Raw genomic sequence first — 19,449 nt, 5'->3', positions numbered from 1 at the left:
GACGTTCACCTGGACTTTCTTGGGACATGTAATAATCGAAGGCATGATGAAAGCTTTGGACTTGGTGAAATCATTACGTAGCAGATGCAGCTCTTGTGACAGACTCTACAACTGTTAACCGTGATGTCATTTACTGTCAAACGTCCGAGAACTTCTGTTGTTAGAAGAGAAGATGCTGCTCTAGTTAACCCCCGTATGGTGTCCGTAGGGAAACAGAGTCGAGCCTCGTACTGTAGACTGCCGGACAGGGTCAGAACGAGCAGTAAAGAGGCCACATGCAGCTCTGTGGAGAACCGAATAATGCGGTCTGAATGCGCCATTCAGAGTCGGCAGATCGTGGCGTGCGACACTGTGGCCACGGTATTGTGTCCGGCGGACCTAATGCCGGGCAGCGCAGTTCCGTTCTGCTTCACGGAGGATTTCCAGCCCAGCTCTGTGACTGCCTGGCCTGCGGCTGTCCGCTTCCTGCTGTAACACTGACATAATTCTGACCGCGCTCCACATTCCCTCTCTCACTTGCCAAGCTAGCTAGAGAAAAAAAAAAGTTTTGCGTCTCCTTACTTCTTCTGCACGCATCATTACTTCCGACTCAAACACACTGGTGCTCTGCAACGTGCTCCCTTATTGGCACCAAAGTTAGTAAGAAGTTCTTGTGGTGGAGTGTTCCATTCCTCGTCCAGCGCGGTTGACAACTGCTGGACGGTCATAGGTGCATGTGGACGAGCTACAATAAGCCTCCCCAACGCATCCCATAAGTCATCGATTCTATTTAAATTGGAGGAAAGGGCAGGCCAGTCCATTAAATGAATATACTTGTTTTAGCGTCTTTTTGTGAGGGCACACAGCCTCAGCGTGCTTTGAAGATGAAAACAAGGTCCAAGCAGGCTGTGTTCTTTTTATTATCCATGCAGTTGGCAAATTTCAACAGTGGGTTATTTTCAAGCACATGATCCGAGGTTGAAAATGGCCAGTTGCATGGGTCTTAAAAAGAATACAGCCTACTCGTCCTCCGAAAAAAAAAAAAAAAAAAAAGAAACTGGTGCGTGAAAAGGCCGATTTCAGGCAGGTGCAATTTTTGTGCAACCGCGAATAACAAACATTTCCGTTCCGTAATCTGAAGAACCGTTTCAGGGGCGGATTCTTAACACTTTTATGGATCCAAAAACGAAACTTCAAAAATCGATTTTTTGAACCAAAAGGTAGTAAACCACCCCTTAATAATGTTTGCGAGTTTTCCATGAAAATTTAGTTATTTATGAAGAAAAATACATTATATAACAAACACATATTGGTGACTAATTCTTTTTGTAGTTAAAAACGCATGAACAAATCACAGAGTGGTGACATGTAGTCATAATGATGTGTATTAAATATGGTGAAGATGTAGGCCTTCGGTGCTATGGATCAGTCTGCATTGCTTCAAAATCTGAAAATACAAGCTTTCACCTTCCAACCTACACCAATAGAGGTCTGTCACCAAAAGCAATGGAAGTGGTTTGATTGGAGGGGCGGGGATTGCCTTACTCCAATGGCCTACTTAGTGCCTCTTGGGAAGAAATAAATGGCACGAGTTACTCCAAAGCGACAAGGAGGGTAACCACGTGTGTACTGAGGCACACGATGAAAACGGCTGTGGCGCTTACGTCACAGTATGCACTGGTCCTACTGGTATTACAAGTGCCAGCAGCTCTCTGCGACGGGGAGCGAGTAACTATTTCAGACGAGTTTAACATTCCGTATGTATGCAAGCACTCGATAGCACACGACAAAGTTAAGGCTTTTAGTGGGAACCTTTACAAACACACATTGATTTCCCCTGCGCCTGCACAGAACTGAGCTTTCGCGAAGTGTGGCGGAAAAGCCGACTAGTGTGACGTTACAAGTTTGTTACGAGACCCGTATTTCTCGTGGGCCCCTGTGTACGAACATTGCACTTTTCACAGGTGACCAGATCGGTAAAAATCATGAAGTATACCGCACTGTTTTAGGACCCGTTGACCCCTCTGACCCGATGACAAAGACTGACTGGGATGACAGGTGGATTTCCCTGTCGCTGTCAGCGAGAGACGCCCTGAAAGCTCGCTAAAAGAACGCTCTTTCTCTAAAGCGACGGACTATTCTCTCCGGAGCTAGCCTTCCGCATTCACACAGGCCAGCCCCTAACAACGTCCATTTGCGCGGATGGGGTTTCCCGTCCCTGCATCTGCCACAGTCCTGCGGCTTGCGTGAATGCCCAGCTGCAGTATTTTGTAGCCCTTCCTGTCCCACCAACACAGGACGGGCCCAGATTTCTGACAAAGCCGTGCTTGGCTTAGTTCCCCCAGACTTGCTACCTGTTCATCAAGCCCTTTGTCCTAGGCGATTCTGGTCTTTTATGGACGAGCTCTCTTTTAATTTGATGCGTCAATTATCTGTCCGTTATTATTGCTTTTCCATTTTCAGCTAAGGGCAATTTAAGAGAGTTCTTCAACAGAAGCGTTTCGTTTTTATTTACAAAGAATGTACTGTAAAATGGTATACATAATGTTTTTACATTATGCCATTAGTAGATAAAAACATTTTTCTTTCTATATTTGGCGTACAATTTATTCGCGGTGTTTATTCCCCCTTTTTACGTGTTCTGAAGTCCCCTGCCGTTTCCCTCGTTGTTTGCTGAGATTGAAGTCGGGAAACCTAGTTTCACTTTCGATTTCCGCGATTTTACGGTTTTTATCAACCCGCTTTTTCTTTTGCTACATTTGCATTTTTTAAACTTCGCTACACTCTGGTAAAGCTTTACAAAGGTTGTCTTAATAGAGTTGTTACTGCACTTTCACCTGTTCCGCACCCAGCACCGTGTTTCTGAGTGTTCATTTGTTTTCCCGAGTAGGTTGTGAGTACTGCTAAGCTTGTGAATACCTTTCCTTTTGCTATAGTTTCGGTTGACGGATTTGCCAGCTCATGCTCTATAAGATAGTGACGGAGGGCACTTTTTATTGCAGTATACTGCAATTCCCCCGATAAAATTTCGCAATTTATTCAGAGACATTCTCAGAAGATTTTCGTAAAAGGTCCTATCGTCTCCAGTGGATCCTTTCTGAGTAATTCTATTTCGTTTTGGTTCTTACCCCATTTCTCTTTGTACCTATATTGCACTGAAGATACTTGTACACCAGTGCGCTGTGTGTGTGGTTTGGGAGAAAAATTCGTTTCAACCGTATAGTTATGAAAATATCGTTCTCTTTTGTGTGAACACGAATTATTCTTTAATATTGATGCATGTTTCGGTAAAATTCCACCATCGTCAGTGGTCTCATTTTATTTTCTGTCAAATAACATGTTTTTCGTAATATATAAAGTTTCAGTATTATGGTATGTGTAATCGTAATATTATTAATAAGCTATATGCCTTAACACCATTACTGATGTTTGTGTGGCTGTTTGATATTTCCAGTACAGCTGATATACTGCTACTATTTGTCATCAGCAATTAATCAGTATTTCTCAATAGTATATTCCATAATGGCCTACCAAAAGTCAAGAAGCGTTTATAATTGTGAATACCATTTTGATCTATCATTAGTCTTCATTGATATTTTACTGACTTAAAGATTAAGGATTGTTAATCTACTGTCCTTCCTCAGTTAGAATCTGAAACAAAAAGAATGGAAAAATAATAAATAAAGTTACTCACAAATGAAATCAACATTTCGGTAAACACATATCCAAACATTGCATTTCAGTCATACATCATCAAATCTGGACTTGGAATTTTTTCCGTTATCTCGCAGATGATGGATGTATCATTGTCTTAATTAATCAATATTAACATGAAAATTGTTGTGTGGATATTACATGTATCGGCATATTTCGACCTTAACTGTGATACTTCAGAATCGTTATGAAAGAAATTATCGAAAAATAAGTTGAGTGGTGCTCTCAGATTTTGCAGGAAGCTATCCACCACGACAGTGCGAGTATTATTTCACTGGGAATAAGAACTGTTTCTGACTTCCAGTACATGTTTGTAAAGCTGATAGCATCTCACGCTGTTTTTGTATTTAGCATCCCACTGATATTCACGTTATCTTCACCCATGTCTACGCTGGCCATCAGAGCTCAGTTTGTAAGGGGGACTCATCACTGAACACAATTCTTCTCCAGTCAATGTGATGCTAGGCCGAAGACGCGTCTAGAGACGGCCCAGACAGCAGTTGACTATCAACTTGACTGACGCCCGCCATACGGCGCGACAACCATGACTGATAGCGTGGGGTGCCATTTCTTTTCATAACAGCACCATTTGGTTGACACCTGCGGCACCCTTACAGCATAGAAGTACGTCGATGATACTCTACGCTCGTTTTGTTGCCCTTCGTGGCAAGCCATCTACTACTTTTCTTCGTGCTTGCCAAATCCTATCTTGGCCACCAAGATCGCCAGATCTCTCCCTGACTGAGAACGTATGGAGGATTATGGACAGGGTCTCCAAGCAGCTCGGGGTTTTTGACAGTCTAATATGTCCGTTGGACACAATTAGGCACGATATCCTTCAGCAGATCAGCCAAGACCTCTCTCAATCAATGACAAGCCTAATAACTGCTTGCACACGAACCAGAGGTAGACTAAAGCGTTGTTACGTTGCTCAATTGCTGAAGCTCTTTCTCTTGAATAAATCCATTTTTAAAAAAATTGTAATCACTTGTTTGTCTGTACATCTACACTACTGCCCATTAAAATTGCTACACCAAGAAGAAATGCAGACGATAAACGGGTATTCATTGGACAAATATATTATACTAGAACTGACATTTGATTACATTTTCACGCAATTTGTGTGCATAGATCCTGAGAAATCAGTACCCAGAACAACCACCTCTGGCCGTAATAACGGCCTTGATACGCCTGGGCATTGAGTCAGATCTTGGATGGCGTGTACAGGTACAGCTGCCCATGCAGCTTCAACACGATACCACAGTTCATCAAGAGTAGTGACTGGCGTATTGTGACGGGGCAGTTGCTCGGCCACCATTGACCAGACGTTTTCAATCGGTGGGAGGTCTGGAGAATGTGCTGGCCAGGGCAGCAGACAACATTTTCTGTAAACAGAAAGGCCCGTACAGGACAGGAAGGGCAGAGCCACGGGTCGTAACACATCTGAAATGTAACGTCCACTGTTCAAAGTGCCGTCAATGCGAACAAGAGGTGACCGAGACGTGTAACCAATGGCACTCCATACCATCACACCGGGTGATCCACCAGTATGGCGTTGACGAATGCACGCTTCCAATGTGCGTTCACCGCGATGTCGCCAAACATGGATGCGACCATCATGATGCTGTAAACAGAACCTGCATTCATCCGAATACATGACGTTTTGCCATTCGTGCACCCAGGTTCGTCGTTGAGTACACCATCGCAGGCGCTCCTGTCTGTGACGCAGCCTCAAGGGTAACCGCAGCCATGGACTTGGAGCTGATAGTCCATGCTGCTGCAAACGCCGTCGAACTGTTCGTGCAGATGGTTGTTGTCTTGTAAACGTCCCCATCTGTTGACCCAGAGATCGAGACGTGGCTGCACGATCCGTTACAACCATGCGGATAAGATGCCTGTCATCCCGACTGCTAGTGATACGAGGCCGTGGGGATCCACCATGGCGTTCCGTATTACCCTCATGAACCCACCGATTCCATATTCTGCTAACAGTCATTGGATCTCGACCAATGTGAGCAGCAATGTCGCGATACGATAAACCGCAATCGTGATAGGCTACAATCCGACCTTTATCAAAGTCGGAAACGTGAAGGTACGCATGTCTGCTGCTTAAACAAGGCATCACAACAACGTTTCACCAGGCAACGCCGGTCAACTGTTGTTTGTGTATGAGAAGTCGGTTGGAAACTTTCCTCATGTCAGCCCGTTGTAGGCGTCTCCACCGGCGCCAGCCTTGTGTGAATGCTCTGAAAAGCTAATCATTTGCATATCACAGCATCTTCTTCCTGTCGGCTAAATTTCGCGTCTGTAGCACGTCATCTTCGTGGTATAGCAATTTTAATGGCCAGTAGTGTACATCACAAACACATGTCCTGTCAGTGTCCTCTGTACAGGCTTTTCCTCGTAGATTCTGTGGAGAACCTGGTCATTTCTTATCAGTGAACCTTTCAAGATCTTTCAGTAGCATCACATTTCAACCTCTCAGATCCTCTACTTTTCCTTACTCTGACAACTGAAGCTAATGAGCCTTTCCAGCAACCAGCACGCAGATTCCGGCAGGGTAACTGAGTGGAGCACTTGTCTGTTGTTGCAGGTGCAGAGGCTGGCGCAGTATGAGCAGTACCTGGCCGACTACCTGGCAGAGACGCGAGCCGACCACGCCGACCATGAGCAGCTCGTCAGGGCCTCCGCCAAGGCCAAGCAGGTCGGTCCATCTCGCACTCTGCCCGCGCTACTGTGCCGCGCCACCTGTTGCTCCCATATGCCGTTCGCAGGTTGATAATGGCCCATTTTCAACTCGGCGTGAAATATAATTAGAGTTGAGGTCATAAATAGCACCGGACCTGATCAAATTACCAAACAGATCAATGAAGAGAGTCTACGTTCGTTTGAGCAGTTACCAGACAATAGGCAGTACTGCGCATGCGCAGCTACCATGACGAGGCAGCCCGTGCTTGGTGCTTGCTCTGCTCATACGCTTTTCGTCGCATTTCTGCTGGAATTTCGTGCGTGGTGGGGCGTCACGTGACCATGTGCAGCCCTGCGGCATGTTGTTGAGAGGACATACAGAGGTGTACTTAGAGCAATTGTTTTATCATATCCCACCCAGATAAAGGATGCAAATAAGGAAGCAGTTCTTGGCAAAATATCATTTCAAAATTAGACTCCACAGCTCGAAGTAATTCGTAGTCTGCAATGTTGCTATGTAGCATTTCCAACAGGTTTACATCTATACAGCACTGCAAAAAGCTAGTAGGATGAAATACAAATTTCTTGCAAAAAAAAAAAAAAAAAAAAAAAAGAAAGAAAGATTCTTGTGTAGCTTACACCAGAATAAAGGACAATAAATTTCATGACTATTTGAAAATGTGTAAAAAATTAACAAGGTTGTCTGTGAGGCAAAGAAACTGTACAACTGACAGTTTATATTCTACTCTAGGAATAAATATGAACCCATGTGGGGAGTTAAAACGATAAAACACGACATGCTGTCTGTCTACAATTTAGCATAAATGGCATTCCAGAAATTTAAGACGTAAACACAAATTAAGAAATAACTTCAGGCCTAGAGGACGTACTAGACAAGTGCCTTGTGATCGAAAAACACTTTTACAGAAGGCAGATTTGTAAAATTCTGCTACAGCTGTCATTATATTTGAAACAAAATATTTAGTTCAAAACTACTGACCAAACTTGCCTACTTAGTCAGCTTCAAGTAAATGTTTACGTATGTTCGTACGTATATAGCATTACGAGATCTTACAGTGTCACAAAAGGAACAGGACATCAGAGATTATTCCAGCAGCATCAGAATTTCGTGAACCACACTAAAATGCTTCATTCCGTTCTAATTACACATTTATATGTCCAGATGCACTCTGAAGTACATGATATTCAGCTTTTCTATGTGGTTTTCGTGATATCAATTTTCTTGGAGGTCCAGTATTGTATTGTCATGTTTGGTTCTTTATTATGGAATAACGTCATTTGTTCCAGAAAATGAAAATTTGCACTTGAAATTGAACGAAATTGAAAGTAGTCAATAGTGCGGAATGGAACATTACGTTTCAAATAAACTAACTGCCTCAGCGGAAAAAATTAATAGAAGCAAATTTCTCTACAGAACTGACAGAAATAGCTTCAATTAAGACATTAATGATTGATTGCTAATAATGTGGAAATAATATAAAATCAGGAAATTGAAACTACTAACTTATTTTGGTCTTGCATGGTTATGAGAATGTATATTAATTCACTTGATGGCTCCCGGCCACAGAGACCTGTTTTGTTTTCATTTGACGTGGGAGCTGTAAACGAAGAGACCAGCAACATCACGAAACATATACACGGGTCACGTGGAGAAAGACTCCCCCACTATAACTCAGCTTGCTCTGCGCATGCGCGAAACTGGCAGCTTGGCCGCGTCGGCAAAATTGTTCCGGGTAGCTTCTGGCTACTTGCTGCTACTGCTCATACGGCAAACAGCCACGCTTCAAAAGTAGCCAGGAGCGGGAGGAAGGCACTGCTGATACGCGGATTCAGCTCTGCGCATGCGCACGAGCCCTGTATACAAATGAACTCTGCAAGCTACTGTAGAGTGCAGAGTGGAGGATTTTTCTTTCCTGAAGAAGGAAAAAGGACTATCTACAGGGTGTTCCAAAAACAGAGGCCACAATTTCAGATAGGTGTTCTCCATATGCAGACAACAAAAAATGCTTGGTTTTGAGTTACGGCTTTCGAAACAGTGAGATTCACAGAAATGTTTTTCTTCTCGAAGGTAGTTGCCTTTACAGGTGGTGTTCTAAATGTCCACCTCCTCCTCGAATGCAGGCCTCACATCGAGTTCTCATGGCCCTCATAACGGGATTCCAAACTCTAGGAGTATTGCGTATTTCCTCACAACCTGACGCATTTCGATTCCGAAGGTATTTCATGACAGGCACTGAAGACGAATACGGCAATGATTTTAGATCGCCCCGCAAGTGGAAATGGATAGCGTTCAAATCAGGCGAGCGTGGTGGCCAAGAAATTAGGCCACCTGTGTCTATCCGTCGATGAGGAAACATCCGATCCAAGTACTGATGAGCTGTGTGACTGAATTGTACAGGAGGGCCGTAGTGCAAGAAGTGAGCTCGTTGACAAATGGTCCACAGTCATTCAGACAAATCATTGAAAGTATCCCCAACAGAGGCGAGGGGGGGGGGGGGGGGAGCACCTCATATTAATGTTCACTAACAAGTGTCCTGACAGTTTTCATCAGATAGTGTATGTAGTGTAGCACGAGGGATACCCAAAAAATCGGACTTATTTTTTTAAAAGCTATATATTTTGAAACTGTTTACAAAACAACTTTATCCCCTTCGAAATACTGTCCATTACAGCTAACACGTTTGTTCCACCGGTGCTTCCAATGTTCGAAACATTTTTGTCGTCATCCTTAAAAATGGCCTCTCGTTTATTTTCTTGACGTCTTCATTGTTGTCAAATCGGTGTACTTTCATGCCCCTTTTCATGCGTGGAAATAAGAAAAAGTCGCACGGTGTCACGTCAGGCGAGTACGGTGCGTCTGGCAGTGGAACCATGTCGTTTTTAGCCGGAAACTGTCTAACAGAGATGGCTGTGTGTGGAGGTGTGTTGTCGTGGTGGAAGAACCAGTCCCCTGTCTGCCACACATCTTTTTTTTTTTTTTTTTTTTTTTTTGCGCAATCTTGTTAAAACTTCCACGTAAAAGTTTTGATTGACGGTCTAACCTGGAGGAACAAACTCTGAATGAAATATGCCCTTGGCATCAAAAAAGCAAATTAGCATTGTTTTGATGCTTTTTTATTTGACGACATGTTTTTGAACGGGGTGACGATGACGTATTCCATTGTATTGACTGTTGCTTTGTTTCTGGGTCGTAGCTATAGCACCATGACTCATCACTGTAATGACCTTTGACAGAAAATCTGGATCAGTTTCACGCTGTTGTTTCAAAGCACATGTTTCAACTCGACTTCCTTTTGATTGTCACCTCGAAGATAACCCACTTATCTCTGACAGCTGATCGGTTGTCTGTCGACGGTCCGTGAGCGCAAGCTCTCGAATTTGTCCACTATTTTCGTCGATTTGGGCAGCTGATGGACGCCCAGAATAAGGTTTGTCATCACTCGACATGTCGCCACCTCTGAATAGGGTAAACCATACGTACACCTGAATGTTTTCCATAGCGTCACCTCGGTAAGCTGTTTTCAATATTAAAACGGTTTCAGCAGCATTTTTACCGGGTAAAAGCAAAAAGCCTCAGCTGCACCTTGTTCACTTAAACTTGCCATCTTAAGGAAGGAAACAAGAACAAAACAGTGCTAGCAAAAACAATCACTGCGGATGAACAGAACAAGCCAGGTCGACAACACAGGCGCCACTGAACTGGCAATGGGTTGCGATATAGACGCCTAGCGGCAGAGATGCGTAGTACACAAGCTCCGCCCACGGCAATGTTATTCTGGTTTTTTTTTTACTCCCACGCAGATGTCGATGACTGCATGATCCGCCATTTGGATGGTTTATAACACTAAACTCGTTTGCTGAGACACAAACTAGTGTTACCCCTCGGAGGTTTTTTTTGTTTTGACCGTACGTTTGTCTAACGGATAAAGTATCGGACAGTAATTTCGATATATAATGTAATTAATAGAAAACTAAACAGGCTTTACTCTGGCGTAATAAAAGTAGAAAAGTTCATACGAATGAAACAATAAACGGTCGCCAGCCTAATTAGGCATATTAATTTGAAGCATTATCTTCAAGGAAATTGAATATTAGTAGTTGTTGTGACTTTCTTTAAGATTCCCTTTGACTGGTACATTGGATACAGATGACTACAGGCCGATCTAAATTTTGGGTAACAGCAGTTACCATTAATGCACAAGCCAGTAATCACAGAAAGCAATATAGTGCCCCACTCATAATAATACAGTTACAATCACTATCATTACGTGATTCAGTATTGAGATGTTACTACAGAAAACACTGAACTGAATTTGTGCATGAAAAGATTTCTGACTTAACTGACATATAAATACCATAAATGAAATTAAATAATACTACATTTACACTTCTTATACTCACATTTAAGGAAAAGTATCAGATTCCTTTAGTAGCAACAATATTTCACATATCTTCCTAATATGAAAACAATATGGTGGGTACCCATAAACTGATACTGTCTCTCTAGGCAAACTCTGTGATTATTTCAGAAGCAAAGTTCAATTCCACCAAAATTAATTCTTAGTCCCACTTGGAATAATTTATGTTTTCATCCCTCAAAACAAATTACTCAACACTGAACTCGATTAACCTCAACAGAATTATTCATGATAGCAATAAAAGCTAAATTACGTTTCAAGTAAATTTAATTTAAGAGTCTTTTTCATCACCTGTCAAGCAGATATTTTAGACAGTAACATTTACACTCTCTGCCACTGAATTTTTGCACATTTAATACACAGAGTCAAATTACTATTTTGTTAGAACAGGCTACTCGGTTTTCTGCACATTTAGGGAGGGGATCCTGCATCGGTTCATCATTAGGATAAAGTTAAGGTTCAAAACACAAGTTTATAGCACTTGGATTACTATTGGAAACACTCACAGAAACTATCTGCTCCATGCTGTAATACATATCTGTGTGCCTGAGCCGGCCGAAGTGGCCGAGCGGTTCTAGGCGCTACAGTCTGGAACCGAGCGACCGCTCCGGTCGCAGGTTCGAATCCTGCCTCGGGCATGGATGTGTGTGATGTCCTTAGGTTAGTTAGGTTTAATTAGTTCTAAGTTCTAGGCGACTGATGACCTCAGAAGTTAGGTCGCATAGTGCTCAGAACCATTTGTGTGCCGGAAGTTGGTGGAGCGGTGGCGAAATAGTGGCGGCAAGCGGCGTGGCGGCTAACTGTACTCACGGCTCTTGATGCTGAATGCTCTTTATAATTTCTTATTGGCGACGGATTTACATAGTATTAGAACCATTCCTTATTGCCAAGAGCACCATGCAACAGCCAAATCCACATCCGAGGCAAAATTCCAGGTAAAACAGCATTCAAATGCCTCCCTTGGCACCCTCAATGTGTACTGTACAACGGCGAGCCACTGACTGTGCACCGTTCCCACCAAGTAGTCACCCAGTTCGACCGCCAAAACCACCTTTTACCTCTTGCCAAGCCACTTCCGTTGCGGAGGCACTTCCCTACAGCTTTTATATTTCACAATACAAGGTTCCTAAGAATGAACCAGCTTCCAATATATTTTTCTTTAGGAATATAGATATACTATATAATTTCATTATTTTTAAATATCATTTAGCTTTTACGATATTGAAACATCCCCTTAGAAAAATTGATGAATTACTGTGCTGATAAACCCCTTACGTTATTTGATTTTCAAATAGCTGAGCAAAACTGATGGTACTCAGACATTTCTCTCTTTACTTATTCTGATCATCACTAAACTGACACACAATATTCTTAGCGCAACGCAATCTGGCTTTCAATAATCCCTACAAAAGAATGGCCCTGACTAACAATAACCTGTACCTTTCATGAATCACTTACCTCACCAAAAATCTTCGTTACTCGAACTACTGCAATAGAGCGAGCGCCAATACTGCCAGCTAAATAAAAGATTCTAACTACTGAAGGCACTGACTACTGATAGCCATAGTTAGCAAATGAAAGATTTTGATAGAGAACAAACAATGTATTTACCTTAATAATGTTCACAAGCCATTATATATATATATATAATATATATATACACAGGGTGAGTCATCTAACATTACCGCTGGATATATTTCGTAAACCACATCAAATACTGACGAATCGATTCCACAGACCGAACGTGAGGAGAGGGGCTAGTGTAATTGTTTAATACAAACCATACAAAAATGCACGGAAGTATGTTTTTAACACAAACCTACGTTTTTTTAAATGGAACCCCGTTAGTTTTGTTAGCATATCTGAACATATACGTAATCAGTGCCGTTTGTTGCATTGTAAAATGTTAATTACATCCGGAGATACTGCAACCTAAAGTCGACGCTCGAGTACCACTCCTCCGCTGTTCGATCGTGTGTATCGGAGAGCACCGAATTACGTAGGGATCCAAAGGGAACTGTGATGGACCTTAGGTACAGAAGAGACTTGAACAGCACATTACGTCCACACGCTAACACCTTTTTATTGGTCTTTTTCACTGACGCACATGTGCATTACAATGAGGGGTGAGGTACACGTCCACACGTGGTTTCCGTTTTCAATTACGGAGTGGAATAGAGTGTGTCCCGACATGTCAGGCCAATAGATGTTCCATCATTTACTGCACACAATTGCAATCTCTGGCGTAATGAATGTCGTACACGCCGAAGTACATCTGGTGTTATGTCGCCGCAGGCTGCCACAATACGTTGTTTCATATCCTCTGGGGTTGTAGGCACATCACGGTACACATTCTCCTTTAACGTACCCCACAGAAAAAAGTCCAGAGGTGTAAGATCAGGAGAACGGGCTGGCCAATTTATGCGTCCTGCACGTCCTCCACCCAATCTTACAAATTTACTCTTTCTGATGGACACACGTCCAGATCATCCGCTCTCAAAACTCCACCATCTCTCTCCCCACGTCCACCACTGCTGGCGGCTCACCTCCAACTGTGCAACGCTACGCGCTGTTCACATCCAACTGCCCAACACTACAATAGCGAATATTCCAACAATACAAACCAGCCACAGACTGCACACAGCACAGCCAGTGATTCTCATACGGAGCGCGACGTGACGTTACCGACATAAAAACCTAAACAGTCTAATTACAATATGTATTACAAACTTTAACTTCCTTGTCACAAATCCACGACCTTAACTAACAAAGAACAAACACTTCATAATCACAGATACATAGTTGCATAGAATAAATCTATTTCTAATCGATATGGGTGTTACAAGTTCATTAATTGGTTCTCTGCTACAATGGCGGTCTTTGGAAATCAGTTGTGTCGTAATTCAATGATGGACTCGTGGCTGGACGCGTTACACAAAATTTCAGAACTCGTTGTAGCCTTGAGGTAATGCCACATGAGCCTGTGCGGTTGCTCGCGGCACGCACCTGCCGCCGCTGCCCTGGAGGTGAGCTGAGGAGCGGGGCGGCGTGTCGCGTGTTGCCGTGGGCGGCGCTGGCGCTGACTCCGCGGCGTCTCTGGTTGCCCGGCGACTCCCACGGCGACGCTACCGCCTGTCAGCAGTCGTCGCCTTGGCGCCTGCGGCCAGCTCTGTGTCCACAAAGTTCCCCGCACCGAGTGTTCCATCAATCCGATCTGCTCCTTACTAATCCCCAGACCCAAACGTTGCGTACAGTTTGATTACGACAATTCTGTACCCGATCCGCTCCAGCTTGTACAGCGGTTCTGCGTCCACACCTGCGCTGTACAGACCACCGTAAAGCGTATGGCGAACATAGGTCATTAGTATAATTCCCCCCCCCCACCCCCCTCATAGAATTCCTGAATGGTACCCACAAGGTTCAACGAAAACGTAGTAGTTTAATAATTTTAATTCTACCGAAGACAGGTACCGATTGGTGAAATTATTACCTAATCACCAGTTCAACGATAGCAAAATAATGATCCGAATTACATACGGCTTTTGCCACAGGTCGCCTGTTGCGTTACGGACGGGACCGTCTTTTGTTGCTTCGGATTTCGCACAGCCCGCATGGGGCTTCTAGCAGAGAATAGGCCCGCACAAGATTGCAATCGAGTTCTCACTCCAGACAGCTGGAGCCAAGGCGCTTTGGGGACGTTATGCTTCTTCAAGGAACCTCCGGTCAACTGTTTCGCTCCATGTTTCTTTGCCGAATCGACTGTTTGTATACGACGTTTGTTGTCAGAGTTTTTATAGTTTTGTGGATGTCTCGTGTTTAGGCAGCACAGCCTGCCTCTATCGTAAGCTGTTTCAGAACAAGTGAGCAACAACTGATATATAGATGAGCCCACAAAATAAGGCCACAGTGACTGAAGATTAGTGATTACGTGCAGTTTACGTTAATTTTAATCATCTCAGGAAAATTTTCCCTAATCAAAAAGCGAAATTACACATTTTGTCTGAAATGAACGCGTTCAACCTCTCCACGAATTAGTGTCTGTGAATGTCCTAGCCTCTATTACATCTCGCCATCTCCCTGTCGTTCATTTATATATCTCAGGTTCTTAGAACTGCCCAATAAACGGAAGCATCGGCAGTGAACGAAGAATGGGTTCATCTTAACAGAGGTCACGTGAAATCCAACAAAGGAAATGAGCACTAGGTTACTCAACTGACTAACAAAAGGGAAAGAGGATCGACACGTTTGAGAAGCGGTGCTGTAGAAGGATGTTGAAAACTGGTGGAATTACAAGGAATACGGAGGCTGTGCGCAGAATCGGTGAAGAGAGAAACACGTGGAAAACAGACAAGAAGAAGGGACAAGATGACGGCACACGTATTAAGGCATCAAGGGATAGCTTCCAGAGTACTAGAGGGTGCTGTATAGGGGGAAAAATGTAGGGGAAGACACAAATAGGAATACATCCAACTAAATTTGAGAAAGTAGGGCACAAGTGGTACTGTGGGATGAGGTTGGCGCAAGGGAGGAATTCGTGGCTGGCAGCATCAGATCAGTCAGAAGAAGACTGATAACTCAAGAAAGAAAGGTTCTTGAAGCTAAGATGTACGATTCCACTTCCGCTGCTATTTCTCGATTTTCCTATTTTTATTTACTGCATTACTACAGGTAATTTTCAAGTTTTATAACTATCAAAACAGTCCACCATTCAGGCATACTCTGTCATAGCTCCCAATATCCATCATGGCAACTGTAAACACGAACAGCAGTGTATCCGATTATAAGTAACAGATATCGCCGTTTCGAAATCGAGAGCATACTCAGGTAAATTTACAAACATTAATTCTAAATATGACCCTTCTATGAGTATACTCTCGCTTTCCAAACGATAATGTCTGTTACTTATAATCAGATACATGGCTGTCTGTGCTTCCATCTGTAATACCCAAAATGAAGAAAAATAATCTAACTATTAAATGTGCCCGGTAGACTGGATTTGCACCAAGCCACTTTCTCGTATACTAGAAAGGCGCAAACGAACATACTATGACCGAAGAAATAGTCGCTGGTTACGCACGCAAGATTTGCGAGCGAAGGCTGTACAGCACATCAACTCGCAGGTAATCGGTCTTATCGACGGCTAGCAGTGATGCACAAACATGTTTGCAGCGTCGATTCGGTAAGTTTCCAAGGCTGGGAGCTCTTTGACTTGCGAAGTTTCTAAACTGTTTTGTGAAGAATCATTGTTCTCTGGCAGTAAAGCTCCCGTCTTAACATCGTAAACAGCTTCAAGGATGGGAATAACGCGCCGAGTACTGTATTTCAGTTACTCGTATCTACAAGTCAAGAAGGCCGCAGAGAGACATTTTATTGACAGGCGCACGTGCACATGAAAAGGGGTGTGTGTGTGTGTGTGTGTGTGTGTGTGTGTGTGTGTGTGTGAGAGAGAGAGAGAGAGAGAGAGAGAGAGAGAGAGAGAGAGAGAGAGAGAATCAGTACTGTGAAGAACCGGTTTAACATCTACGCGCACTTACTTCTAGCACGTGAGAGAGAGTTTAAACTTTAATTTTCAGTCAAGCTGCAGCTAGTATTTATTTGTAGTTGACGAGAAAATGAGACGCATTTGCGCAATGTTTCGTTTACAAATACGGAAGACATTTTCAGAAACTTCATAGCAGCCTCCGACTGCAAACCTCTGACACTATTTTCCATCTTAAGCAGATGGAAACTTAGCATCTTTTCCACAAACAGTTCATCATCCAAATCATCCAGTACACATTTTCAGCCAGTATACATTTTACTTTACTATTATATTATTACTCGTATTGATTATTTTGGCCGGCCAGACTGGCCGAGCGGTTCTAGGCGCTACAGTCTGGAACCGCGCGACCGCTACGTCGCAGGTTCGAATCCTGCCTCGGGCATGGATGTGTGTGATGTCCTTAGGTTAGTTAGGTTTAATTAGTTCTAAGTTCCAGGGGACTGATGACCTCAGCAGTTTAGTCCCATAGTGTTCAGAGCCATTTGAACCAATTTTTTTATTATTTTGCCTGAACGAATTTGCGATAGTGTCACAAAATGACTTTCGAGTCTTAAAGCATTATGGTAAAAAAGATCAGCAGAACTATGTTACAATATTGATAAAATAGTAGTGCGTAAATATGGCTGGTTGATCGTGCAATAATAGGGGCGACCGGTCACACTGAAAAACACTAAAATCTCCGAACAAAGTGGGCAGAAGCCCCGACGCCATGTCAAATTTCAACTATTTTCTTGATGTCCTGCGGTACGCCAAAGGCTGCCTTTTCGTCAGCATATAAAACACAAGATGTTTGTACACGATAAACTTTCCTCCAACATTGCATTCCGATGGATTTCAGACGTGAATGGACATAACTTAAATGCAAATGAATCCATAAATCCACTCGCCATTTCTTACCCGATACCCATTCATCACGTGAAGGTGAGTGGCTATCAGATGCTTCAGCTACTGTGTAATTTCTTACCTTCATTTTTCTGAAAAGACATTTGCCTTGGAATATTGTATTTGATGATAACCATCATGCGTGTTGTGTTGCATCTGTCAAAGTTTCTGATATCTAGATAGCCAAGGGCAACACGGCGGACATCGTAATTTTGATAAGGGAATGCCGACCTGAATCCGCAGCGTGGCCGATGACGAAATAGGTAAACCTTCCTAGCGTCATAAGAGTAATCTTTAAGCTGGAAGCGACCGGTGTCTCAGTTTATGACAAGTGGCGTATCGTAACAAGGCGGGGTATCGAGCAGAGGACAGCGATAAGGGAGCGACGGAGCTGGCTGGAGTTGTTTTGGTCCGGCGCTCGTACCGGTAAGACGAGATGTGGATAGGAGCTGCGTGGAAGCACGGCGGCCGGAGGCGTCGGAGGCGGAGGGCGTCTTCTGGCAGCGGCGTCCATGCGGGGGGCGGACGACGTCGTCGGCTGTCGGTAAGCTACCAGCAGCAGTTGGCGTGGCAGCGGAAGTACTGTGCCAAGGCTATGTATCCGCTGCGCCGTGTTACATCACGCGTCACACACGGCGTCGAACTGCTGCCCGACGTTAGCGGACACTGCTGGTTCAGATGGCTCTGAGCACTATGGGACTTAACTTCTGAGGTCATCAGTCCCCGACGTCGTCGGCTGTCGGTAAGCTACCAGCAGCAGTTGGCGTGGCAGCGGAAGTACTGTACCAAGGCTATGTATCCGCTGCGCCGTGTTACATCACGTGTCACACACGGCGTCGAACTGCTGCCCGACTTTAGCGGACACTGCTGGTTCAAATGGCTCTGAGCACTATGGGAATTAACTTCTGAGGTCATCAGTCCCCTAGAACTTAGAGAACTACTTAAACCTAACTAACCTAAGGACATCACACACATCCATGCCCGAGGCAGGATTCGAACCTGCGACCGTAGTGGCCGCGCGGCTCCAGACTGTAGCGCCTAGAACAGCTCGGCCACCCCGGCCGTCGGACAGTGCTGTCCCAGTTTTATTGATCTCTGTCGAGTCTTGTTGTTGTCGTTGTTGTAGGTTCAATACGAAGACTGGTCCGATGCAACTCTCCATGCTACACTATCCCGTGCAAGCCTGTTTATCTCCGAAAAACTACTGCAACCTACATCCTTCTGAATCTGCTTACTGTATTCATCTCTTGGTCTCCCTCTACGATTTTTACCCCCACATATCCCTCCAGTACTAAATTAATGATCCTTCGATGTCTTATACTGTGTCGTATCAACCGATCCCCTCTCCTAGTCAGGTTGTGCCACAAAATGTTTTCCTCCCCAATTCTATTCAGCAACTCCTCATTAGTTACGTGATCTACCCATCTCATCTTTAGCATTGTGCTGTGTCACCACATTTAAAAAGTTTGTATTCTCTTCTTGTCTAAACTTTTTATCGTCCAAGTGTCATTTTCATTCGTGGCTACACTCCGTACAGATAATTTCAGAAGAGACTTCCTGACAATTAACTCTACACTCGATGTCAGCAAACTTCTCTTCTTCAGAAACGCTTTTCTGGCCATTGCCAGTCATTTTACCTCCTCTCTACTTCGGCCATCATCAGTTATTTTGCTGCCCGAATGGCAAAACTCGTCTACTACTTTGTGTATCCTTTTTCCTACTCTAGTTCCCTCAGCATCACCTGATTTAATTCGACTACATTACATCATCCATGGTTTGTTTTTGTTGATATTCGTCTTACACCCTCCTTTCAAGACGCTGTCCATTCCGTTCGACTGCTCTTCCAAGTCCTTTGCTCTCTCTAAGAGAATTACAATGTCATTGACAAACCTCAAAGTTTTACGTACCGTAGAGTGAGGAGCTGCTCTTGGGGTCTATTTGTAGAGTCATGTTTCCATCCTATCAGAGAACCTCGTCTCCTGCGTTGATTCAAACGGAAAGAGCAGTGCTGGTGAATAGGAGGCATGAAGCTGAAAGACCCCCGACTGAAAAATTTTAGCAAGTAGGTAATGTTCTTTATTCGTGATCATCTCCATTCTTTTCAAGGACAATTTTATTTGCTATTCCGTAGGTGATAAGTATTTTGTTTTGAAACTGATGTAACGCAGCTATATTTCTTTTGTTTTACTTATCTGTCATACGTTC

At 43.7% G+C, this 19,449-nt stretch overlaps 1 protein-coding gene across 3 annotated transcripts in view; it reads left to right on the top strand.

Moving 5' to 3' along the window:
- Positions 1 to 19,449, top strand: part of LOC126162766 (uncharacterized) — a 384,499-nt gene that overhangs the window by 275,694 nt on the left and 89,356 nt on the right. For all 3 annotated transcript variants that reach the window (XM_049919459.1, XM_049919458.1, XM_049919460.1), the window contains exon 2: positions 6,287 to 6,397. In XM_049919459.1, coding sequence (XP_049775416.1) covers positions 6,287 to 6,397 — 111 coding nt within the window. The remainder of the gene's footprint in view (positions 1 to 6,286; positions 6,398 to 19,449) is intronic.

Source organism: Schistocerca cancellata, chromosome 2 (genome assembly GCF_023864275.1).
Source record: "Schistocerca cancellata isolate TAMUIC-IGC-003103 chromosome 2, iqSchCanc2.1, whole genome shotgun sequence".
NCBI lineage: Eukaryota > Metazoa > Arthropoda > Insecta > Orthoptera > Acrididae > Schistocerca > Schistocerca cancellata.
Note: the sequence above shows the minus strand (reverse complement) of the source record. Positions and strands in the feature narration are given on the sequence as shown.